Source organism: Hypanus sabinus, chromosome 3 (genome assembly GCF_030144855.1).
Source record: "Hypanus sabinus isolate sHypSab1 chromosome 3, sHypSab1.hap1, whole genome shotgun sequence".
In the NCBI taxonomy this organism is placed as follows: Eukaryota; Metazoa; Chordata; class Chondrichthyes; order Myliobatiformes; family Dasyatidae; genus Hypanus; species Hypanus sabinus.
This window is the reverse complement of record NC_082708.1, coordinates 45,966,117-45,992,923: the sequence shown is the minus strand read 5'-3', so window position 1 is coordinate 45,992,923 and position 26,807 is coordinate 45,966,117. Positions and strand designations below refer to the sequence as shown.

The following is a 26,807-nucleotide window of genomic DNA, read 5'->3' as shown; positions in this document are numbered from 1 at the left end:
GGATTTCCAGCATCTGCAGGTTTCCTCTTGTTTATGATTGGATTGCCTCTTAAATGTTGTTTCAGTTTTACATATTCCTCTTTTGTCAGCTATAAGGTAACATCAGTTTTGCACCATTTGATAGCAAGATTTATCTATTCCCTTTACTGTGAGTTATAAAGCCCAGTGTGATACTACACTATGTATGAATTCAAGCAGGCTTGGTAAGGCTTTCTGGTCCATTCTTCTGCATTTCACAGCACAGTCCTAAATCTTTCAATAATAATGTTTGCTATGTATCAAAGTGGTCCTTCAAGAAATGAGTGAAGTTGTTCTTTAAAAAATATGGCAGTACTTTAACACATTTACCTAAAGTCAATACATATCTACATAGTAACATCAGGCCTGTGTACATTCAAATATAATTTTATATTCTTTAATTTGTTAACTTCTTTACCCTCAACATTAACATTTTTTTAGGATCCCCTGAATGTTCGGAAAACAATGTGTGATGTTTCATATCATAATTATTGTCAAATGACATGTTTAAGATAGAATGTAGTGAGCACAAAATGGGAGATATAATGGAAAGGTAAAATAGAAGAAAAGGTTAAGACTGAGATGCTAAGACAGAAAATGAGGGTTAAGAAAATATAACACGTTACAGACAGATAGTGTTTTCACAAATAGTAAAGTCTATTTGAATTAAGCACCAAGAAATTTGTAAATGTTGATTAAAAAAATGAAGACATGACCATTGTTATATTGTTACTCTACAGTAATTAAGATATTTCAGAATAACTGGGCAAGCAGCAGCAGTAGAAATACGACGCTATGCAGGAGGGAAGAAAACAGCCCTTTCAAAAACAAGATTTTGAAGAGGTTTTCACTGGCTGGAGTCTAATCTCCAAGCTTTTGATTCTATGGAAAGAAGAATTGATCTGAAGAATGTTGCTGGCATGGCAGGGTTTGACCCAATGCCAAAATAAATAACTTAAAATCTGTTTAATGTTGTAAACTATTAGTTTAATACCAGTGTGCATTAACTTTCTGTGGACAAATAAAACAAACTCTTCTACCAATACAATGTGAGGGGTCTGCTCTTAAAATCAACAGAGCTTTTTTTTATTGTTGGCAATAAATCAAGCTAACAAACTCACTAAATGTACTTGGACTAACTCCTAATTGCTGAAAGATGTAAATATTTTCAAATGTATTATACATGAGGATCACAGAAGATTTATAACACAGGACGGCATTCACTGTCTTTGTCAGTTAGTTGAAAAACCTTACCTAGCCTAATCCCAGTTTTTGGTCATCACTCTGAAAAGTTTTAATTTTAATTTTTAATTTAGATATATAGCTCCGCAACATACTCCTCTGACCCAACAAGCCACATCACTCAATTTGTAGCCATGAGCCCAATGAACCTACTATTCCAGGAAACTGTAGCACCTGGAGGAAACCCACATGGTCACAGGGAGAACTCCTCACTGACAATGGTGGGAACTGAACTCGGGTTGCTGGTGCTATAACATTGTTATGCTAACCACTACACTACCATGCAAATTCAAGGATTCTTTTTTAAATAGGATGAACGTTTTGGTCTCTATCACCCTTTCAGGCAAGAATGTTCCAGACCCCTTGCCATGCTCTAGATAGGGAAATGACCAATAAATCTGTGTTCCCTGGATTTTGACCACTCTGCTAAGGAATGTTGGTTCTTCCTAAATTTTAAACACCTTAATTGAATCTCTCCTTGGCCTCCTCTTTCCTAAGTAAACAACCCTGTCTATCCAGTCTTTTTTCACAGATAAAATTTTCCATTTCCTGGCAACATCCTCATGAAACTGATCTGTACTCTCTCTGCCCTGTTTATCATGCTGCACTCGATATGCTGGCTGTGTCCTAAGTGTTATATACAGTTCCAACACAACCTCCATTTTCTTATATTCAATACCTTGGTTACAAAAAATAGCAAGCTGTAAGCCTTGCAACGCACGCAAGGCGCTGGAGGAACTCAGCAGGCCAGGTAGCATCTATGTAAAAAAGTACAGGAAGGTTTCGGCCTGAAATGTCGACTGTTTACTCTTTTCCATAGATGCTGCCTGGCCTGCTGAGTTCTTCCAGTATTTTGTGTGTGTGTTGCTTGAATTTCGGGCACCTGCAGATTTTCTCTTGTTTGTAAACTGTAAGCCTTTTAAACTATATTATTGCTCTGTTCTGTAACATTTATGGCTGTATGGACAAACAAGGTTCCTATTGCTCCACACCTCTCTATATGCCCACAATTATGTCTATCCCTTTGCCATGTTGTGCTTCACCAAATGCATTTTCTCACACTGCTCCAGATGGAGTTTCATTTATTTACTTTCTATCCAAGTGACCAGTCAATTCATTTATTCAAATCAATTACTCAATCTGAAGCAAGGGTTTCCAATGCCAGACTTCTTTCCCTCAGTTTTCCAAGGACCTCTATCTGTTCCAGATCCACACCAAATATTCTGCTGGTTGAATGGTATTGGGAAGATTGAATAGTAGCCTTGGGAAATAGAAAGGAGATATTATGATGGGACAGGGAAGCATTGTGTAATGATCTATGAATCACGAAAGAATGGAATTGCCAAGGATGGAGTAAATAAAATGACTACGTTCAGTAAAATTCAAATAAGCATTACAGTTTTTTACAATTAAAAAATGATAAACTATGAGATGTAAAAATGTTTAAAATGTTACAAAATTATTTATAATATAATATTTAAACATTTTCCTCAGGAGTAAACACCAGACCTGACTAGAAATGGGTCAACATACAAAAATGCTGGGAAAGAAAGCACTTTTGTGTAGTTCACAGTGTTTAAATTTGCTGCTCAGCTTTCATAATGTTATAGTCAATTTAAATCCCCATCTGATATTTGACAAATCTTAATGAAGAATACTTAAACTTTGCCGTTGAAATTTTGTTTTCTTAACTGACAAAAAGAGTATAAAGAAACAAACCTTTATTTTTCTGGATAAAACTAAAATTTCCCACTTTCCCTCCAGTAATAATGTACCAGAATTATAGACTTAATTGAAGGATAAGCATGTTTCCAAATCCTTACCATAAAAGTAATCCACTTCCTTCAGCACTGAACTTCTGGATTTCATTGTCATGGGTTAGTTATACATGACAAATAAAGGAATGTTGGATATAAAACAATATTGTTATAAACCCCAGGATTGCGGCACTTTTATAGTTTCAGATGGTTATGTCTCATCTTAACACTTTCTAACTTTGAATTTCATCTTTTAGAAACTTTACCCTTACTTGTTAGATTGTAATATTTGGCACTTATTACACCATCCATTAATGCATTTCACTCCATGAGCTACCAACTTACATAAAATTCATTGAAGTACATTTGGTTACAAAATAATGTATTATATCATGTCAAACTTTAACTAGAATCTCATTAAACTTGTATATGGCAATACACCAATAAAGCTTGTTTCAGTCACTTCAAAGAAAAGCTGTATTTAAGCATTCAGGCAGATTGAAACCCAATGTACTAAATGTGAAAATGGTTGTCTATTTGTGTTGAGAGTTTTTTCGGAAATTAATTTTCATTTAAGTTAATGACTACAAATGATATTTCAAAAGCCATGAAGAAAAATCAGTGCTATGTCTGGTAATCATTAAAATAATTTAACAGTTTTGACTAATTAATATAAAAAAATTATATTATTTTGGCCCAGATATCAAAGCAGTAATGATGGTGGTACCACTGGAGTCTACTAACTACTATCTGAAACTGACAGCATCCACTCTGAGATTTTTGCGATACATGTTCAGATGTGAAAATCCAGGAGCTATTGTCAGTGCTAAAAAGCAAATTGCTGGAGGAACTCAGCAGGTCAAGGTGTAAAAAGATACAAGATTGAGACCATGTATCAGGACTCAAAGCAGTCAGTGGTTTTCTCACCGATTCAGTACAAACCTGCTGACTGCAGTTCTAACTCAACACAGGTCAACAAGAGAGCAGGAACTGTCTGCAACTGAACAAAGAATCTCATCCAAAGAGGAGGTAAAGAGTATTTCACAGTTAACTTTGGTAGGAAAAAGTAATTTTAAGTCTCTCTTAGAAACGTGTTAATGAGTTATTAACTTAAAATGCTTTTTTACAATTACTTTGAGATTTTTTAACTCTGATTATTAATTTAGATAAGCGTTTAAATGTGTAGTTCTTTAAAATTCTGAAATTCGCAAATGCATGTGAACACCATGCTGCACTGTCTCTTGCATCTCCTCTCTTGGACTGATGCAACAGGCAAACCCATAATTTGAGGCCTAGTTTTCACTACAACTGAGGTCACACAACTCCTCCACTGCCTGTCTTTCCAATAAACAAAGGAAACAGACTTGCAGCATTTTACATTATAAATGTCCAACAGGGTCTTATGATCTCAAGAGAAACATCCAAGACAAGCACTCGCAGTTGGACTGTGCACCGACTCCAATGCCTTTCTGTAGCAGGCAGTTACACTGTTCACACCAAGTCCAGCTCCTCCACCAACGAGAAGCTCTGTGATGGGATAGACCTGCAGTACTTGAGGTTTTTAATGTCCAGATTGTCCTGCGATCATAAAAATGATGCTTAAAAGAAGATTTTTGGTTGACCCTTCAAAGGTAGCTGTGTCTGAACATGCTGCCATCCTACAGGAATTCCTTATAACAGTGGTGTGCAGAAGGGTATCTCTGAATGAGCAACATTTTGGATCTTGAAGTGGATAAGCTACAGTGACAGAAGACCACAAACCTACACTCAGTGGCCACTTTATTCAGTACATGAGTTACCTAATAAAGTAGTCACTGAGTGCAAGTCCTGTTGCATTCTTTGAAGATCAATTCCTCCGTTATAAAGTTAAGAGTAAATATAGAATATAGATAACCAAAGATATGGTCCACCCTTAAGCCCTTCTTCTCAAAGCTTAAATCATTTCAAGACTGTATTGTTTTTAATTTCAAAAATCCACCTATACAAAGCACAAACATTTTAATAGGATACAATCCCTTATAATTGGATTATCCATCAATGTAGCAATAAGAATAGAGTTCCAAATAGCTGAAGTTGGAGAAATATGCTATACATTTAGAATAATTATCATGAGGGCACAATATTTCAAAATGCTTGCACAAGAATTTTTCAGCCACATTATTGAATGATAAAATTAACAAAGAAATATAGCTCCATGTTACAAGCAATTTTAATTCCATAGAAATTAAGTGTTACCATAAGTGCTTATTATTAAAATGAAAGAAACTAAACCATAATTCCTGGAATAAGTACCAGTGAAACTAAAAGTGGAAGTTTAGAAGCTAGAATATAAGAACCTTATATTTCAATAATATTGCCTCTCATTCATATAAACCCCATTGAGTACAGACCCAACCTGTTCAATTTCTCCCATGAAAATCCTCCATATCCAGGGTCATCTCAATGAAACTTCTTTAAACTACCTCCAATGATAGCATCTCTTTTTAAAATTATTCACTGTATTCCACATGTGGTTTCACTTGTGCCCTGTACAATTGTAGCAGGACTTTCTACTTTTATACTCCAAACATCATTAAATAAAAATCAGCACTCCATTAGCATTTCCAGTTGCCTGTTGCACCTGTGTTTGATGTACAAAGACCACCAAATACCTATGTGCCACACCTTTCTGTAGACTCGCTCCATTTAAATAATAATTTGCTTTGTTATTCTTCTTTCTAAAGTGAAGTTCACATTTTCCCACATTATATTTCACTTGCCAATTTTTCTCCCAACCAGTTAACTTATCAATATCTCTATAAACTGTTTATATCCACCTCAGAGTGTGCTTCCCTACTCACCTCTGCCAATGTGACTAAAAGACTTTCAATTTCTCTAAATCCTTAGTCCCAGTACTGAACCCGATGACACCCATTGTTCAGTTGAAAACAACCAATTTGTTTTTATTTCTGCTTTCTGCATGATAGCCCATACTCTGCACACATTAACATCAATACCATGAGTTCCTGTCTTGCAAAGTAACTTTTTTTGTGTGATACTATATTGAAGGTTTTTAAAAAATCCAAAAATATCACATCTACTAGTTCCCTTTTATCAACTTGGGCTCATTCCTCAAAGAACAATAAATTTGTCAGACATGATTTTCTCTTCATATAGACAAATATTCTGCTGTCAACACTTTAATAACTGATTCTCACATTTTAACAACAATAGTTTTTGTCTAATTGGTCTGATTTTTGATTCCAACCTTTTTGGTAAGCTCATTGCATGGGGAGTCTATCATAACTGTATTTCTATATAGTCTAAGGGGGTTGGAAGATGGAAGATTAAAGTTTACAGTTCGAAGTAAATTTATTATCACAGTAGATATATGTCACCATATGTAACCCTGAGATTCATTTTCTTGTGGACATACTCAATAAATCTATAATCAAATAATAGCCATGATAGAATCAATGGAAGACCGCACCAACTGGGTGTTCAACCAGTGTGCAAAAGACAACAAACTGTGCAAATAAAAAAATAAATAAACAATAACAATAAATATATAAGCATTAAGTATCAAGAACAAGAGATGAAGAGTCCTTGAAAGTAAGTCCATAGGTTGTGGAAACATTTCAGTATTGGTGCAAGTGAAGGTGAGTGAAATTAATGCCTTTGGTTCAAGATGGCTGAAGGATAATAATTGTTCCTGAATCTGGTGGTGTGAGTCCTGAGGCTCCTGCATCTTCTTCTTGATGGCAGCAGTGAGAAGAGATCATGACATTAGTAGAAGGAGTCTCTGATGATGGGTGCTGCTCTATGTAGATATGCTCAGTGGTAGGGAGGGCTTCACTGTGAAGGACTAGGCCATAATCACTACTTTTTGTAGAATTTTCCATTCAAGGACATTGGTGTTTCCATACCAAGCTGTGATGAAGCCAGTCAATATACCCTCCACCACATATCTATAAAAATTTGTAAAAGTTTTAGATGTCATGCTGAATCTTTGCAAACTCCTAAGAGAGTAGAGGCTCTGCGGCACTTTGTAAATACACTTGTGTACTAGGCCCAGGCCATATCCTTCAAAATGAAAACACTAACGAATTTAAAGTTACTGAACTCTCAACCTCTCATCCTCCAATGAGTACTGGCTCATAGACCCCTGGTTCCTCCTGCTGAAGTCAATAATTTTTTGATCTTGCTGACAGTGAGCAAGAAGATGTTTTCAATCTCCTTCCTGTATGCTGATTCACCACCATCTTTGATTTGGGCTATAACTGTGGTGTTGTCAGCAAATTTGAATATGGCATTGGAACTGTGCTTAGGCACACAGCCATAAGTGTAAAGTCAGTAGAGTAGGGGCTAAGCATGTAGTGTTGTATTGCACCTGTGCTGATGAAGATAGTGGAAGAGATGTTGTTGCCAATCTAAACTGACTGAGGTCTGCAAGTGAGGAAATCGAGGATCCAATTGCACAGGGAGGTATTGAAACCAAGGTCTTGCAGATTATTGATTAGTTTTAAGGGATGATGGTACTGAATGCAGAAACTACATCTGCTGCATCCATCATCTCTGCGATCATTTCTTTTGGGATCTTAAGATGTAAACCATCAGGTCTAAAGGACCGATAAGCTTGTAGTGCCACGAGTTTATGCAATATTAATTCTCAAGTACGGTGATAGTACTTTAGCCTGCACCCATATACTTCTTTTACCACCTAATGTAAAAAATGATGTAAAACCTAATTTTTCTGCCATTTCCTTATTTTCCATAAGTGTGTGATAGTTTAAAGAATAACAATTCGAACGGTACAGCTTGCTGACTGAAATGCAATTCATATTTCACCCTAACATGAATCCCATTTAATGCCCTGTTTGATCCTAAAACAAATTTAATGTCTGAAGGCCAGTTCACTCAAATAATTATTTCACTATTCTGTGTTTAGAGTCATACAGAATGGAAACAGGACTTTTATCCCAACTGATCCATGCCAACCTAGATATTCATCTAAGCTAGTCCCATTTTCCCACATTTGGCCCTTTTCCCTCTACACCTTTCTTATCCACGTACCTGGTCCAAGGTCTGTTACATGTTGTTAATGTATCTGGTGCGTGGCCAAGTGGTTAAGGCATTGGTCTAATGACCTGAAGGTCGCTAGTTCAAGCCTTAGCTGAGGCAGTGTGTTGTGTCCTTGAGCAAGGCACTTAACCACACATTGTTCTGCGATGACACCGGTGCCAAGCTGAATGGGTCCTAATGCCCTTCCCTTGGACAACATCGGTGGCGTGGAGAGGGGAGACTTGCAGCATGGGCAACTGCAGGTCTTCCTTACAGCCTTGCCCAGGCCTCAGTTATAATTGAAAATCGATGGACAGCTGAAGAAGAATAATGTATCTGGTCAACTACAAACATTTGTACATGTTCTCGCAGTTCATTCCATGTACCGACGACCCTCCAAATGAAAAAGTTACCCCTCACATTCCTATTTAATTCACATTCTTTACTCAGTGAGTGGTAGCTGTGTGGAATGAGCTTCCAGAAGCAGGTTCGGTATTGTCATTTAAAGCAAAACTGAATAGGTATATAGACAGGAAAGGAATGGAGGGTTATGGACTGAGTGCGGGCCAGTGGAATTAGGTGAGAGTAAGTGTTCAGCACGGACTAGAAGGGCCGAGATGGCCTATTTCTGTGCTGTAAATGTTATATGGTTACATGGTTATAAACCTCTTCCCTCTCACCTAAAACCTATGCCGTCTAGATAGTTCTTGATTCCCCAACCCTACACATCTCTATAAGGTTATCAGGGTGGCAGGACAGAGATATGTCTCTACCAAAGGAAGTGCAAGGTACTCCTTTCCTCCACTAATCTACAGGTTATCCTTGAGCAGCCTTGACCCTCAGTCTCCAATCATGGTCATATAAAGTCACGGAGGCAGGTGATGGTTGGCTGTATGAGCAGCTGGTGTGTATCACAATTCCTGATTCACCAGACTGACAATCTCTGAAAGAGTATTGATACTAGCTGGGGTCACCTGTCTTGTAAAAGTTGCTGTTCAGAAGAAGGCAATGGAAAACCACTCTGTAGAAAACTTTGCCAAGAACAATCATGATCATGGAAAGACCATGATTGCCCATGTCAAATGACACGGCACATAATGAATGAACAATAAGATTACCCTAAATTCTCCACTACTCCAGTGAATAAAGTCTCAACCTGCTCAATCTCTCTCCATACCCAGTCCCTCAAGTCCTGGCAACATCCTCATAAATCTCCTCTATAATCTTTCCAGCTTAATAGTAAGCTCCTACAGCAGAATGGCCATAATCAGACACAATGCAGCTTCAACAATGTTTTGTACAACTGCAACATAACATCCCAACTCCGATACTCAGTGGCCTACATGATGAAGGTTAGCATGCCAGAAGCTTCTTCACCAACCGCTCTACCTGTGTAACACTTTAGGGGAACTATGCACTTGCACTTCCAGGTCCCTCTGTTCTACAACACTCCCCAAGGCTCTACCATTCCCTCTTCATTTGTCTTGCCAAAATGCAACACCTCACACGTATCTGAATTAAACTCTATTTGCCATTCCTTGGCCCCTTACCCAGCTATTCAAGATCTTTCTGTAAACCCTGATAGCCAATTTCACTGTTTAAAACACCACCTATTTTAATGTTATTTTGACTAACCATGCCTTGTACATTATCATTCCAGTCATTGATACAGATAATAAATAACACGGGGCAGAGCACCGATCCCTAGGGAACATCACCAGTCACGGGCGTCCAGTTCAATAAGCAACCTTCTACCATCAACCTTTGCTTCCTTCTATCCAGCCAGTTGTGAATCCAATAAACCAGCACTCCTTGGATCCCATGAAATCTAACTTTTTATTGCAGCCTACCATGCAGAATATTATCAAAGGCTTTACCAAAGGTCATACAGACTGCCTACTGCCCTGCTCTCATCAACCTACTTGGTTACTTCTTCAAACATCTCAAACAAACATGTCCCATAAGACATGTAGTGTTTAAACTCTTCTCAAGCTTCCTGTACCTGGCTGGAAGCCCGAGAAGAATTTATTCATTATATACGCCGGGAAAGCACTAGATCCTCTTTGACATGAAGTGATGGTTAAACAATAAAAATATTTTAGGATATGTCAGCATATACACAAATCTTGCCAGAAAATCCTGGCCTTTATTTTGCTTTCTGTATGATATTTAATCTAGTCCTGGTTACTGTGTATGAGAACTCTTCAACATAATTCAACATACTTGTTGATATCACCATTGCCAGATGCCAGAGATCCTCCAGAAAGCAAAATGACATTGGGACAGGCAAAATCTATGACATAGAATATATTAAACTTACTATGTGACCATCTTTTTTTAAACCAGCAATAACACTTTGCCATTGAAAGTACTCATTATTCTCCCACCCCACATTTACCTAGGGGTTATGGGTGACACCTATTATTGTGCATTTCTCAATACTCTGAAGTAATGGTGTTAGGCTTTCTTTTTAGTTAGTGATTTATTTTTCTTTACAACAAGAGTGCCTTACCCGTGTGCATTGTGAGTCAACAATGGGAGTTGGATCTGTTTCAGGTGAAGGCCAGACTAATATATTTCACATCAGCAAAGGAATACAGAGTGCCTCCGATAACTTTTGTATTAATTGATTTATGAGCTTTTAGCTTAATCTTCCCCACCTCCATCTTCATTACCACACAATGTAAAATTACATTTGTTTTAAAATATTTTCCAATGTCTGGAGACATGAGAAGTACCTCCACAGTTCCAAGGTTATTTACAGTGTACATTATATTTTATATATTGATCTACTCAATGAAAAAACTAGAAGGAAATTGCATGTGGTTGTTGTGGAACATGTTGTAGAGTTTTATAAAATGGAATGTATACTGCTTACCTCATTAGGAAATCCTTAGAAAATTTCTCATAGTAATAGTACTTCTGAGGATTTAAGTTTATGTTCCTATTGAATTTATGAAGGTGAGAATCACTATACATTTTGACTTGATAGCCTCATCTCCATAACCAAGAATGATAGTGGGGTATAATAGACACTTTCATGGTGGTTGTCATTCACACAAGCTGCATGTGTGCCTTATATCTAGGAATGTGTCTGAACCACCCAATATATGTGCGTTTAATCTTAGAGTATAACAAAATTATCCTCCTAAGCGGAACTGGTTATAGTATCTTTTACACATGTGTTTCTTTGGTCTCTTTGAAGTCAGATTAAGAAAATATTTATGAAAATAAGGCTTGATTTGAATCATTAAGCAGCTTTATTCCACAAAGCAAATTATTATTAGATTGTATTGATTCAAACAGTACAGCTGTCCATGTCTAATAATACAATATAAAGAATACACTATGTTTCTCCAGACGTTAAAGAAAATAATTTGCACTGCTTTCCTTTATTATCCTCCCGAGCCTGCATTCATAGTTTTATGTTGAAAATTTAACTGATTGCCTAAGAAGTTAGATCATAGATCAGTCCTGAACTCACTGAGTAGTGAAAAAGGCACAAGTACATAAATGACTTTACTCCTATGTTTAGATCCAGAAGGGACTGTAGACTCCCCCATCATAATGAAGAACAATGATCTAATGATTATTAGGATATACTTATTGTCTGTAAAGGAGCAACATCAAAACTCATTATAATTTTAACCAGCTAACATATTGCATATTTTAGTTTTAGATTAGAACAGCAGCCTATACTGCTTAAAATACACAGCAAAAATAAAATCTTTCTAAAATGTGACAAAAGAATTTCAGGATAAAGGGTGGAAATGTTGCACTATGTTAGAATTTCATTTACAAAGTATATCATTGAACATAGGAAACCCTGTGGTAATACACAACATGGCTTTCATCTTGTGATAATCTGGTCAATAACTGATCTCAAAACTGTTAGAATGAGAAGTATGGAGCCAGAGGTTCCATATTTCTTTACAGAAAAAAAAACAGCTTCAATTGGACTCTTCAATTGAAGAGCTTCAATTGTATCTTTGAACAATGTAGCCACCATTTCTAATCAACACATTGCCTTCCGTTCCCAACCTCCACCATTGAACTGGGGGTCCGCTGACCCAGAATTTGCACACTATCAGAAGACCAGACCAAATTATTAAAAAAGGACAAACTTTCGTCTTATTTTGTGAATTTAATACCCTCGGCAGATCCAAGATTTGCAGTGGCTAAAGCTAAAATTAGACATGTTAAAGAAAAGACTAACAAAAAGAGGAAAGATAAAAGAGTCTGGAACCAGATAATAGAAAGTGCAGGGAAATAAGTTGTAATTCAAATAACCTTATTTTGTAGATAGATAAGTTCAGGATAACTGGAAGTTCTGGATTCATGCATATGTGCTCAAACTATAAGTGTGAGAAGCTATAGATTATTTTGATTGAGCTATTTTAAACAAACATGCTGTCTATTTTCCATAGATAATGTTTTTTTTCCAGATCATCCTCAATATGAAGTATTAGCTCTCCTCTTTAGCTTTATACCCATATAGGTATTTTCAAAAATTCCTTGATGCTTCACTAATATAAACCCATTTTCCTTTATTTGTTACCTTTTGGTAATAAGTGGGTTTGAGTTTTGGAACACTGGCACCAGTAATTGGGAAGAAGGGAGCTGCTCCAACAGGATGATCTCCACTTGAACCTGGGGCCAGGGTCCTGGCAAATTACATAACTAGGGCTGAGGATAGGACTTGGAACTAAATGGGGAGGGGGGGGGCTTCAACTGTTTGGAGAAGTATGGATAAAGTAAAAGGGAAAGAGAGTGCAGGAGAAGTTATTGAAATCTCAAGAATAAAGAATAAGACAAAAAATGAGAAGAATTTAACTTCAGACAACAAGGCGTTAAAATTGAAAAGAAGAATGGTGAATCAGGATGTTGTATTTGAAAGCACACAGTAAACAAAACAAGGTAAATGTTCTTGTAGGCCGGTTAGAAATTGGCAGGTCTGATGTCGTGGGCAGAGCTGTTGATGTTGTACATCAGAGCTGAGTGCTTAACATTCAAGGCTACACATTGTATCAAAAGAATGGGCAGATGGGTAGAGAGGGTGGGATAACTTAGTTCGTTAAAAACGATAAATCAAATCCTGAGTGACATAGGATCAGAAGATGTAGAATCCTTGTGGATAGAATTAAGAAACTGCAAGGGTAAAAAAAGACCTTGATAGGTGTTATATATAGTACTTAGGATGTGGGGTATAAATGACAGATTTCAGTATACAGGTAGGATGGAAACATCAGCTTGGTGCTAGATCCCAAGAGAAGAAATTTGTAGAATCCCTAAAAGATGGCTTTTTAGTTGAAGATAGGGCAGAGAAATTGCAGGTGGAGCTTAACCTGGCCAAATGTGAAGTGTTGCACTTCAGGAGATCAAATGTAAGGAAACAGTACACTGTTAATGGCAAGTGTCGATGTGCAGGAGGATTCTGGGGCCCAAGTCGACAGCATCCTGAAGGTGGCTACATAAGTTGATAGGGTGGTAAAGAAGGCATATGACATGCTTGCCTTTATTAGTTGAGGAATTGAGTTTGAGAGTCGGGAGGTTATGTGCAGCTTTATAAAACTTTAGTTAGGCTGCATTTGGAGTACTGCATTCAGTCTGATTGCCCTATTAGAAAGCAGCGTGCCATTTCATTGTTTGCGACTGGAGTTCTAAGAGGATGAAGGGAAAGTTTTGGGAATTGTCAGGAAAGTAGTCACATCCTAGTAAAAGATTGGAGAGTTTGTGGTAGCGTGGAGTGGCAAGAGGTTGGTGCAAGGACTATAAATGGCCCCAAACTTTAGCTAAACAGTGAACTTAGCCTAGTAGAGTTTCAGTTCAGCACAGTGCAATTAAAATCTAGATGGTTTAGGCCTGCCTAATTACCAGAGCTGCTAGTTAGATGTGGTAAAACCTTCTAATTCAAAGGATTACAGCATATGACATGTATTAGACCAGGTCAGTGTTTGATTGAATTTCCAAAAATGACATGAAACTAAGACTGAGTGGTTGAATATCTGGCTTAGTATCAGAACAGTCTAGTTGCAATCCCATTAAAAATAATCCACACACTAATGAAAATGGCCACAAATAAAATGGCTGCTATACAGCTTGAAGATTTATGTGATGACTAATGGTATGCTGTAATAATTGGTCAACTGGGATTGAGACTGAAAATTGCCACAGGATTACCTCAGAAGTGTGAAATTAGGTAAATTGGACACGTCCCAGAAGGGCAAGCTCTTAAGCAAAAATGTGGCGTTGAAGTAAAGGATTACTTTAGATTCAAGGCACTTCAGCATTTCAAGTATCCCACAAAAGCAAATCACAACTATTTGCAAAACTTCACCTCTTGTTAAAAAAATAATTGTTACCCACAATGGCTATATATACTTAGGAGACCTGAAAAATCTGTTAGTCCTGGGATATATTCATTGGTGAATAATTCTTTCTAAATTATGTAGACAGGCAGCCTTTTATTTCTTGTATGCCAATCTGAAAGCAAAAGGCTTGGGATTAGATGAGAAAGCTCCCATTTTTGCCTTTCAAAAAACATTAAGATCAACTTAATGGAAATTTTGCTGATAAATAAATGAAATGCCATGCAGTTTTCATAAGAAATCCCCTTCAAGTTTTGCCAGTTTTCTTCAGATTTCAGTTGTGTTTGCATATTAGTGCCTCCCCTACTGTGCTGGCATGACATTTCTATTCTCCATACACTATACTGGGGCCTCCAAAAATGAGCCTGACAAATTGTGCTCTGCTCTCATTCCACTGCAAAATGGATTGAGCCTGCCAGCAATAACTTCACTTCTGACCCATTCCAGCTGTCAGAAAGTGAGATGTTCATCCTTTCTGTTTGGGCTGGATTTAAATTCAGTTCCCAAAAGCAACATGACATTGCTAATGCATTGTTACATTCAGCCAGCCTCAGTCATGCCAAATGCTAATGAACCTCTGTCTTCGTCTGTGGTGAAAAATATAATTTATGTCTCATTTGTTATAAAATTTTCCTCAGTGAAATATGCAGGGAATTCAAGCTTTACGGAATCTGCGAGAAACAAGCCCTATGCAATTATACCTCTTTGTAAGAAGTGTTGGTTTTCTGAAGGATCCAATAGTTAGAAATAGGGCAGCTTGAGCTCTTGGGAATACACATAAGATTAGGTAATGTTGAAGCAGTTATAGGAAAATCACCACTATATCATTGCAAATATCAAGTAACATTTCATTGAAGTTAGTAACTGCCCTTTTTTTTACTATCTACTTTGCTTTTGTAAATTGATTCTTCAAGCCATAAAAACACTCAACATCAAACTCAAAAGGCTTCAAGCATAACATATAGTTTATTTACAAAAGATATATATTTTGAAAATACTTTGAGAGCTCACACAGGACACTCAAGAATCTGAAGAATTAAGGAATAATTAAAAATATGAACCATGCCACAACTTTGGACATTGATGCAAGATATACAGACATCTGTTCCGTCTCATTTGTTTCTTTTCCCCTTTCTTTAATGTTTTCATGACCATTTTAGCCAGATGCATTGCAATGCGCTGATGCTAGGATTTTGCCTGCAGTTCTACACCATTAAGTGAAGGATAATATAGTTTGCCTTTTCTTCTTCTGCCACTCTTTGGAGATATGACTTACTGTAAACAAAGCCAAACTTGATGACATCAGTTTTCTGTTCAAATCCAGTGTCAACCTGCAGTTTGATAAGCACCTTCAAGCAGTCTGAAAGGACCTCAGGAACAAGGAAAAATTATAGCAAAACTGAAGCTATGTCCTTTAACAACTGGTCCTGATCACTTGATTCCTCTGATGTTGGGCCTCATTACCTGGAGGTACAGGGAACATGGATCCATAAGAGTGGAAATCAAGGGAATGAGTACATCAAAGCTTAGATATATATCAAGGGTTGGCTGAAGAGAAAAAAAAAGAAATACTCGACAGGTATCAAGAATAAAGATGGGGATGTTCCGTCAAAAGTATATAAAGTGTAGGGGGCCACCTAAAAAGGAAATTAGGAAGGCAAAAAGAAGTCACAACAAATTACTGGGGGCAGACAAGATTTGGGAAAATCTGAAGATATTTTATAAGTATATTACTGAAGTCTTGAACACTTTTCACCAATATTCACAAAGGAAATAGACATTGTAGGAGGATTCAGGAAAGGGGAGAGGAGGGATTAAAGTTGGATGGGCTTTTTCCATTCTGTAATAGGAGGCAAAGGAAGAGATTTCTGGGGCTCTGACTGAGACTGGCCACAATAAGAAGCAGATAGCTGAAGGACAGCTAACGTAGTCATACTTCCCCAGAAGGGGAGCAGGAAAAAAGCCTGATAATTATGGAGCTGTAAGCCTAACATTAGCAGCACAGAAGTTATTGGAATGCATTTTGAGGAACAGGATTATTGATAGTGTAAGTGGCTTTCTGAAGGACAGATCTATTTAACCAATCTGATTTTTTGATGAGATAACAATTAATTTGATCAGAGGACCAGATGATCAGTGGTTTACATAGTGATCATATGGCCTTTGGCAAGGTACCACATGGAAGACTGTTTCAAATGTTTAGGGGCTATGGGATCAGGGCAAATTAGTAAACTGAATCCAGAATTGGTCTGGCAATAGGAAGCAGTATCACTGTAGAAGGTTGTTTCTGTGATTGGATACCCGTGACAAGTGATATTCCACAAGGATCAGTGCTGGGATGCTTTTTGTTTGTAATATTTGTGAATAATAAGAACTTGTATGTAAGAAACAAGATCAGTAAGTTCACAGATGACAAAGACTAGTGGAATGTTGATCTTGTAATTAGTTGTCTTAGGCTACAAGATGATGTATTGTTGAAATGAGCTGAGAGCTGGCAGATGGAATCAATCTTGTATAAATGTAAGGTGATGCATTTTGTGGTGTACTAATGAGGCTAAGACATGCACCATGAACGCTAGGGTCCCAGGGAGTATTGAGGAAAAGAGGAATGTAAGTTCAAAGATTCATGAAGGTGACAATACAAGAAAATAACATGGTTAAGTCAGCTTATGGGATATTGGCTTCATTGTTTGGGGAAAAGCAGAGAGATTAAGTCTTAACTTTCAGCTAGACTACTGAGTGTGGTTCTAGTCACCCACTATTGGAAAGAAGTGATAGTGCTGGAAAGATTGCAGAGAAGATTCACTAGGATGTTGCCTTTAATAGAGATGATGGAGATGGAGCTTTTTAGTTATGAGTTGAGATGGGAGAGGCTAATCTGTTTTCCTTGGAGGAAATATTAAGAGAGGACCTGATTGAGGTATATATAATTATGAAGAATATATATAGGTAAATAAAACTATAGGGTAGAGTTTGTTAGATTGGAATTCTTCTCAGATGGTTACCGGGAAACTCAATAGGTGTACAAGATTGTACCTCTCTGTGGTCACATCTCAATGACTCTGAACATCAATGCAGTTTGCTCAGGGGAAAGGATAAGATACTTAGAGGACAGCTCAGGAATCTTTTCTCACTCAGAGAGCTGCAAGTACTTGGAATGCACTGGCAGGGAGAGTAGCGGAAACAGAGGTGCTTACAGCATTTAAATTGTCTAGACAGGTACTTGGATCTCCTGGGCATGGAAGACTGTGGACCAAGTACTGGAAGACATGATTAATGCAGATGAGTACATATTATTGGCATGGACATAGTGGGCCAAATTGTCTATTTCCATACAGTAATTTGGAGCAGAAGAGAACGAAATGAAGAACATCAGAGAGCATGCAGCTGGGGTGTAGTACAATCTAGGATTGTGGAAATGGCAGTTCCCTCTTGTGTGAAAGAACAAGAGCATCATGTTGTTGCTGCACATGACACAGGTGTGGCCTACATTCCACTCCTGCATTATAGCAGCTGATTAATCTATCTCTCACTGTCTGGACATTAAATACAGATCCTACCTCCAGAGAAAGAGGAGGGGTGGGTGGTGAAATGTTTTCAACATGTCTGTCTCCCAAACACAGTCTATGGGTGTGTAGGCAAACATCTCCAGACTGTGTGGAGGCAAACACTAATTGACACTGTATGTCAAGGTGGATCTGTCGTTTGGGATGTGAAGAACGGGTCTGACTACTCCATTTACCAATTGTCTCTCCTGAAAATCTGTGTAGAACATCTTTGATCCTTCAACAACAGATTGCACAGAATGTCCTCATGGCCCACTAGGAAAAGGAGATGATGAATTCTGTTGAATGGTTTTCACACTAACTTTTCAAGTTCAACAGCAGAATTTTCAAATGAACCCGCAAATCTTTCTTGACTAAGGGTACAAGGGCCTTTTTCGGCAGTTCCTTCATGCACAGGTGGAGCCTGTCCTTTAGGTGATCACCGTGAGGATGAGACCATCTCCCACCTTCTGGAAGGTTCATTTTGTTACGCTTTGTAGCTTCAAAACATTAAACTAATTCAAAGGAATACACGGGGAGTCTGAAATAAGGATGTAACTTAGTCTTTACTTTAAGTGAAGTGCACACATATCATGTGGTAGTGTGATGATGTAGGCAATTAATGTATTTTTACATATAACCCTTAGTTAATTACTTAAACAAACAAGAATGTTTAATCAGAAAAAATATATATACAAGATTACTTAAATATTATTGAAATATTAAATACACAACACATTTGTCAAGATTATCTGAAACGAGATGCTATTTCTTTTGTCAATTTTCACGGTACTTGTAACACAGGATTCTGTTCTCTACAGGCTGTCAGCAGGAATGCACAAAGAGATAAACCCCTTTTCCACTTGGATCATTACCAACTCAATGAAGGATGCTCCTTAGTTTGTCTGAAATTTGCTGATCTAGATCAAGGAGCTGGCAATAAATGAGGGCTGCAGGCTGGCACATTCCAAGGTGAAGGACTACATGTTGAAGCATTATGGAGCCACCACAGACAGCCTTTGGGGAAAGGTCATTGTTTAAGGCCATTCTGCGACTACACACTGTGAAAGTCTTGAACCAATTGTTGGCTTGACCAAACCCTTGATTCCTGCAGCCTACAATTTAGCTCCGATCACTGTCAATCAATGCCAATTTTGGTATTTTTATTCATGTCCTCTATAAGCAAGTTTAACTCATTCATATATATCCCTGAAAGACTGGGAGGCTAGAGCATTCCAATCCCTTCAACCAATGAACTGCATTTTCTGTCACTGATCCAGTTTTGGACCCAACTTGTGACATTCCCTTGGGCCTGACAGGTTTTCACTTTCCTTGACAATGTGCCATTTGAAATTATCAAGTGCTTTGCTACAACCGAAGTAGGCTATACAAAAATACTCTACTTTTTCTTAGATTTACAAAAATACAATTTAGACACACAAATTTCAAAAATTGGTAGTGTTCCTTAATTATCCATTTATATGATTCCTTAGACCAACTTCTACTAATTTGCCTATTTAGGCCGACTAGTTAGTAATTACTCAGTCTATAACTTTCTCCTGTATTCAACAATATCCATGCCATTTCCTGTTCACAAATTGCTTCTAGTGATGTCATGGCTACCGGTCATGGATTTGTTTCAAAGCTATCATTGTAATTCTTTTCCCCATCTACATTATTCATTCAATCTTGCTTCATTTACTTTTGCTGTCCCATTTTCTTGATAAACCAATCGTAACACACAAAGTGGTATCTCTCTCAATGAAATTTATGGTAAAAGAACAGTCCCCACAAGAGGATGGATGCCAACAGTTTAGAGGAATCAAAGAAACTTGGGATTACAAAATGATCAGATTATTATGCTAGGCCAGAGGACTTGTCCACCAAGATAATTTTCCGTACACGGAGTCATCTTGTTGGATACAGGCACATCATAAGAATGATTTATACAGTACTGTTGTGATTTGATCATGCAGACAATGAGAATGTTAAGGAAGAGGAAACCAACAGAAGAGCCTGAACTTTGCTTCAATCTGCCTGCAAAATATCCAATTACTCTGTAAATTAATTAAGATGTTTTTCTCCTAACTTCCTAATTAACTGGTTTTGCTAATAACATTGTTACAATTTAGACATGGTCCAGAACTGGAAGATACCCCACACTGTACAAAGAAATTAATTGGTTCTTTGGGGGATATGTTTTGTATCAGCAGAATCTAGCAAATCTCCTAGCAACACAATAGAGTGATTAAGTCCATCATCTTACGTGAGATTGCTGAATTACTATAGAGAGTGTGATGCTGGCAACAAAGAATAAGATTGATGTACTGCAAAATTCTGACACACAAAATCTTAAAACAATTATTCTGCTTGTTTCTTTTGTAATATCCTTAAAATTAATAGGATGTTTTTCCAATGGAGACTATAAATGCTGTAATTTGAAGCAAAAAAAAAATTGGTTTGCATTATCTGTATGTGACTACTTTAAAGTCAGTTTTACGGTCGCCCAACTCTTCCCTTTTAAATTATTGATATACTGTGAATACAACCATCTGGCTGGGTATTTTTTAGTTTCATGGGGGCAATTTTTAGTTTCATGGGCTTGGATCCCCAAAGTTCCTCCAGGGAGATTTTCAAGAATTATGTCAATTTATAGACTTCCATGTTTAAATGCAGGAGTGGATACCAGTGCTTGCTATCAGTTTAGCTATTATAATAATAGTGAGTAATGAATCTTGTTTTCAAGGATCAAATGCATACATCCTGAATGCAGCATACAAGTTCCATTACAAAGAAAGCATGACATCATCTCTACTTAGAAGATTGTGAAGTACTTTGACAAACTTCTATAGATGTGCAGTGGAGAATATATTGACTGGTTGCATTACAGGCTGGTATGGAAACACCAGTGCCCTTAAACAGAGAAGTCAACAAAAGATACTGGATACTGCCCAGTCCATCACAGATAAAGGCCTTCCCACCATTGAGCACATCTACATGGAGCACTGTCACAGGAAAGGCGCATCGATCATCAGAGACCCCATCAGGAAGGAGGTACAAGAGCCTCAAGACCCACACCACCAAGTTCAGAAACAGTTATTACACATCCACCATCAGACTTTTGAACTAGAGGGGATAACTTCATTCACTTCACTCACCCAACACTGAATTATAGACTCACTTTCAAGGACACTGTATTTTATTTTTATTGCTTATTTATATACTATTATTATTTTGCATTTTATTGTTGTTTCTGTATTAATTGTGAATGCCACCAGGAAAATGAATCTTAAGGTTTTATATGGTGACATATATATACTTTGATAATAAATTGAACTTGGAACAAAAGGAGTTAAGATTGGATTTTAAAGTGTAAGGGAGAAATCAGAATGATCTATTTTATATAGAAATGTCACAACCTACATTATCCATATGTGACTACTTTGAAAGTCAGTTTAACTTCCTTTTATGAGATACCAACTTATCATCTCTAAATTTGTAACATACTTTGAACACAGCCATCAGACTAAGCATTCCTTAGTTTCATGAGTTTGGATTCCACAAGTGTTCTCATGACAACAAAGCAGTTCATTTGTTTTATTCTACTGAAAACCCAAGGTAAAAGACAGTCATCTTTTCATAAAACTTATTACTAATGGTTATTTAACTTTCAGCATCAGCAGTAACAAGCCCCAATAGACCTTCTTTGTTCTATGCTTTCTTGCGCATGTGACATGTGAAACATTGCAGGTTATAAAGCTAACATTCCTGATTGGTTTTCTTTGCCACAGCTCAGTGATTGCCAGTGGCATGACCCACAATGCCAAGGTCTATCATGACCTCAAAAACTGCCTTCAGTGCATTTCAAATATTTCTGCTAACAAAGAAAACCACCGGCCCAGAAAATGAACTGGCTTGTTATCCCAAGATGCTTCAATATCATTATAAATTAGATCTTGCCAGATGCCAAAGATAACTTTAAATTTGAAGTTCACTATGGTTGGGTTCAGATGAATGTAATCTTAGTGTGGGTAGATTTCAATTGTCTCCATATATATTAAAATGTGTAACAAAGGACCTTTTATAACACTGCGCTAACACTCAAATGTATAATCAATACACCTTTATTTATAAGGCATGTTGTTACAAAAGAATTGTAATGACCTAACTTGCAATCTAAATGCTTAAAAACTAAAGAAATGATTTTAGAGTACTGAGTTACTAATAACTAACACTTTAGTGTTGCTGGACTATTGAAGAACAATTAAATCTTCACAAAACATTTAAAACTAATTTCCATCTTTTAGAATCAATACTTAGCTGCTTGTTACTTTAATTTCATGGACAAGTTTAAGTCCCTCTATTTTGGTCTTACCTCCAAGGACAGCTCCAACCTAATTGCCATCATTGATAACTCAGAAGGTTAGATTTTGAAATATCGTTATGTAAAAGGCTGCAAGGTCCCTTGATTTTACACTTAACACAACAGAGCTTCTGTAATAATCAGAGGAAAGTGCTTTGAATGACACTTGAATTTTAATTCAGATTAATATGGAATAGAACCTTTTTTAATTACTCATAATCTTGACCTAAATATTATCCACATCCCAACATATTTTCTTATTGATCATTAATATGTTGGCACAAAGTTAGGAAAACAGATCTTTTTTCAGTAAGAGTATAGCCATCAGCAAAAAGATTTAAGCAACCCTTTACACCAATGTCCTTTGATTAGTATTTCCAATCCCAGAATTTGGGGAATTAAATATTTAACTATATCATAATGGGTTTGGGGGTGTGATTATTGTATTTTCTAGCTATATGACAATATAGCTATGTTTAACTTTTCTCTCTACAGAAACTCCCTGTGGTATCATAATAACTTGACAGAATGACAGATGAGACCTTTTTATCAATCAAATGTCCAGAACGATGTTATCCACATTTAACACACACAAAATGCTGGAGGAACTTAGCTGGCCAGGCAGCTTCTATGGAAAAAAGTACAGTTAACATTTTGGGCTGAAACCCTTCAGCAGGACTGGAGAAATAAAGATGAGGAGTAGATTTAAAAGGTGAGTGGAGGGGAGGGAGAAACACAAGATGATAGGTGAAACCGGGAGGGGGAGGGGTGAAGTAAAGAACAGGGAAGTTGTTTGGTGAAAGAGATACCAGGCTGGAGAAGGGGGTGGGAGGGGGGTCTGAGGAGAGAGGCTAGAAGGCCATGGAAGAAAGAAAATGGGGAAGGAGCACCAGAGGAAGGTGATGGGCAGGCAAGGAGATAAGGTGAGAGGGAAAAGGGGATGGGGAATGATGGGGGCGGGGGGGCGCCATTACTGGAAGTTCAAGAAATTGGTGTTCATGCCATCAGGTTGGAGGCTACCCAGATGGAATATAAGGTGTTGTTCCTCTACCCTGTATGGCTTCAACACAACAGTAGAGAAGGCCATGCATAGACATATCAGAATGGGAATGGGAAGTGGAATTAAAATGGGTGACCAATGGGAGAACCCACTTCTTCTGTGAGATGGAGCGTAGGTGCTTGACAAAGCAATCTCCCAATCTACATTCCATTCCCATTCCAATATGTCAACCCAATTAAATTCCACCTCTCATTCCTATATGTCATCCATTTTAATTCTACTTCCCATTCCCATTCCGATATGTCTATCCATGGCCTCTATTGTCGTGATGAAGCCACACTCAGGTTAGAGGAACAACACCTTATATCCTGCCTGGGTAGCCTCAAACCTGATGGCATGAACATTGATTTCTCAAACTTCCAGTAATACCCCCCCACCTTTACCATTCCCCATCTCCGTTACCCTGTGTGACCTCATCTCCTTGCCTGTCCATTACCTCCCCTTGGTGCTCCTCCCCCCTCTTCTTGCTTCCATGGCCTTCAGTCTCTTTCACCAATCAACTCCCCAGCTCTTTTACTTCATCCATCCTCCCCTCCTGGTTTCACATATCTTCTTGTGTTTCTCCCTCCCCTCCCCCATCTTTTGAATCTACTCATCTTTCTTCTCCAGTCCTGCTGAAGGATTTTGGCCTGAAACATCGACTCTTTTCCATAGATGCTGCCTTGCCTGCTGAGTTCCTCCAGCATTTTGTGTGTGTTGCTCAGATTTCCAGCATCTTCAGATTTTCTCTTGTTTATCCACCTGTCATAAAGTTTTAGTTAGAATTCCTTTGAACAAGCCATCTTTGTGCAAGCTTGACTGTGGATCATTGACCTTTCCAAGATAAATGAATGAGGAAGCTTCATCCAGGATGTGCCATGATGATACATAAGCAAAAGCTAACTTTTAAGGAATAAATGTAGAAACTGCAACAGTTATGCATTCCTTTCTGGTGCAAAAACAATAAAAAAAGTATTCAACTACATCTAAAGAAGGAATTTAAGGATAGTACTAAATCTAAAGAGAAAACTTGCAAAGTTGCTAGAAAAGGTAAGAAGCTTGAGGATTGAGAGAATTTTTCAATTCAGCAAAAATTAACTGAGAAATTGATTGAAAGCACAAAAATAGACTGCGAGAGTAAAATTCTGAAGAATGTGCAAAGAACTGTAAACATTTCTCTAAGTATGTTAGATTACTGATGACAAATTAAGGTCCCTTACAGCCAAGGAGAAGAGAATTTATGATGAAATAGCAGGGCAGTTAAATCTTTTGGCTCTGGCTAAATAGAAAACCTTGCAAATAAGTTAGTAGAGTTTTAAGGAACAAATGATGAAAATTAATTAAAGGGATTAGTAATGAAAATTAATGCATCTGCCTTTACCATGTACCTATTACTCTCTATGTAAAAAAAAAACAGCCTCTGACACCCCCCCTCCCATAGCTTCCTCCAAATGCTTTAAAAGTTACACCCCCTTGTACTAGCAACTTCTACACTGGGAAAATGTCTCTGGATGTGTACTATATCTATCATTTTGTACACCTCTATCAAGTCACATCTCATCCTCCTTCGCTCCAAAAAGCCTTAGCTCGCTTTAGATCAAGTAGGAAATATTACCAAAAAAAATTATTAAAATCTAAATATATCTTGCCTTGCTAGAGGTTTTTGGTCTTTTTAGGTCCTTGGTGGTGAGGTTGGAGACAGTGGAGATGGGCCTGTTTTTATGCAGTTATGACTTTATGATCTTATTTATTATAGAGTATTCTTGGTAGGCTGGATGCCAGGACATTACTGGAGTTGAAGGTGTATCCAGGACCAGGTAAGACAGTCTCAGAATAACGGATAAGACATTCATGAAAGAGATTATAAGAAATTTCTTTGTTCAGAGGTTGGTGACTCTGTGGAATTCCCCACCAGAGATACTTGTACGAACTACATCAACGAATACAGAAACTTTTTTTGTTAGAAAAGGCATAAAAAAATCATAGAGACTAGTAATACTGTAATGAGAAGAAGCTCTATCAAAACTGCATGAATTGTGAAGCACACTCGAAGAGCTGCATTCATTGCTCTTGCTTCTACTTTTTAACGTTAAACATATCAAACAGTAACTTGAAAAAAGACGATCACTTACTGATGCAGAATGTGCTTCTGGCTTGTGCTCTTTCTTTTGCCCAATGATGCTCTGCAGCTGAAATTATATCACAAGACTCAGTATTTTAAAATTTTCTTCATCTCTGCACCAATGAAACAGCACACAAAGATACACATACAAAATGTTGGAGGAACTCAGCAGATCAGGCAACATCTATGGAAATGAATAAATAATGTTTCAGGCTGAGACCCTTCTTCAGGACGGAAAGGAAGGGGGAAGATGCCAGAATAAAAAGGTGGGCAGAGGGAAGGAGGACTAACTAGAAGGTGATGGGTGAAACCAGGTGGGTAGGAAAGGTAAAGGCTGGAGACGAAGGAATCTGATAGGAGAGGAGACTGGACCATGCAAAAAAGGGGAGGAGGTGATAGGCAGGTGAGAAGAGGTATGAGGTCAGAGTGGGGAATACAAGAAGAGGGGAGGGGGAGGGAAAATTTCCTTTACTGTAAGAAATTGACACTTACGCCATCAGGCTGGAGGCTACCTAGACAGAATATAAGGTGTTGCTTCTCTACCCTTAAGTTTCAAGTTTCACTGATGTACAGGAGGCCACAACCAGAGTACCGGACAGAATAGACAACTCCAGGAGATCCGTAGGTGAAGTGTTGCCTCACCTGAGAGGACAGTTTGGAGCCCTGAATGGAGGGGAGGGAGGAGGTGAACGGGCAAATGTAGCACTTTGGCCACTTGTAGGGATGAGTGTCAGGAGGGATGCATGGACAAAGGAATCGTGGAGGGAGTGACCTCTGTGGAAAGCAGAAGGGCGGGGGGGGGGGGTAAAGATATATTTAGTAATATGATCCCTTTGGAGATGGCAGAGGTTGTGTAGAATGGATGCAGTGGCAAGAATAATTCTACCACTGTTAAGGTGGCGGGAAGTTCAGGAAATGGAGGAGATGCGAATGAGGGCAGCGTCAACGGTGGAGGAAAGGAAACCCTGTTCTTCGAAAATGGAGGCAAGCTGCATCCTGGGAACCAATGCAGTGGAGACAAAGGAGAGGGAGCAGTATTTTTATAGCAGACAGAATTTTTGTAGCACACAGAGATTACATTCATAATCCAGCAAAACAGCAGAAATCAGATGTTCATGTCGAGTTCATACAAATTGTCACCAAAGAAACAAAAATTATCATTTTCACTTTCAGACAGAACCATAGGATTCTACAAAACATTTTACCGAACAGTTTTTCCATGGAATACAAAAACAGAGATTACCAGAAACACTTAGCAAGTTGGGCAGAATTTGGGGAAAGAGAAATAGTGGCTCAGTTTGGAAATGTTATGT

At 37.9% G+C, this 26,807-nt stretch overlaps 1 protein-coding gene across 1 annotated transcript in view; it reads right to left on the bottom strand.

Annotated features, from left to right (window-relative positions):
• Window positions 1-26,807, bottom strand: part of micu2 (mitochondrial calcium uptake 2) — a 406,323-nt gene that overhangs the window by 71,174 nt on the left and 308,342 nt on the right. The window contains exon 8 of the mRNA XM_059964209.1: window positions 25,505-25,561. Coding sequence (XP_059820192.1) covers window positions 25,505-25,561 — 57 coding nt within the window. The remainder of the gene's footprint in view (window positions 1-25,504; window positions 25,562-26,807) is intronic.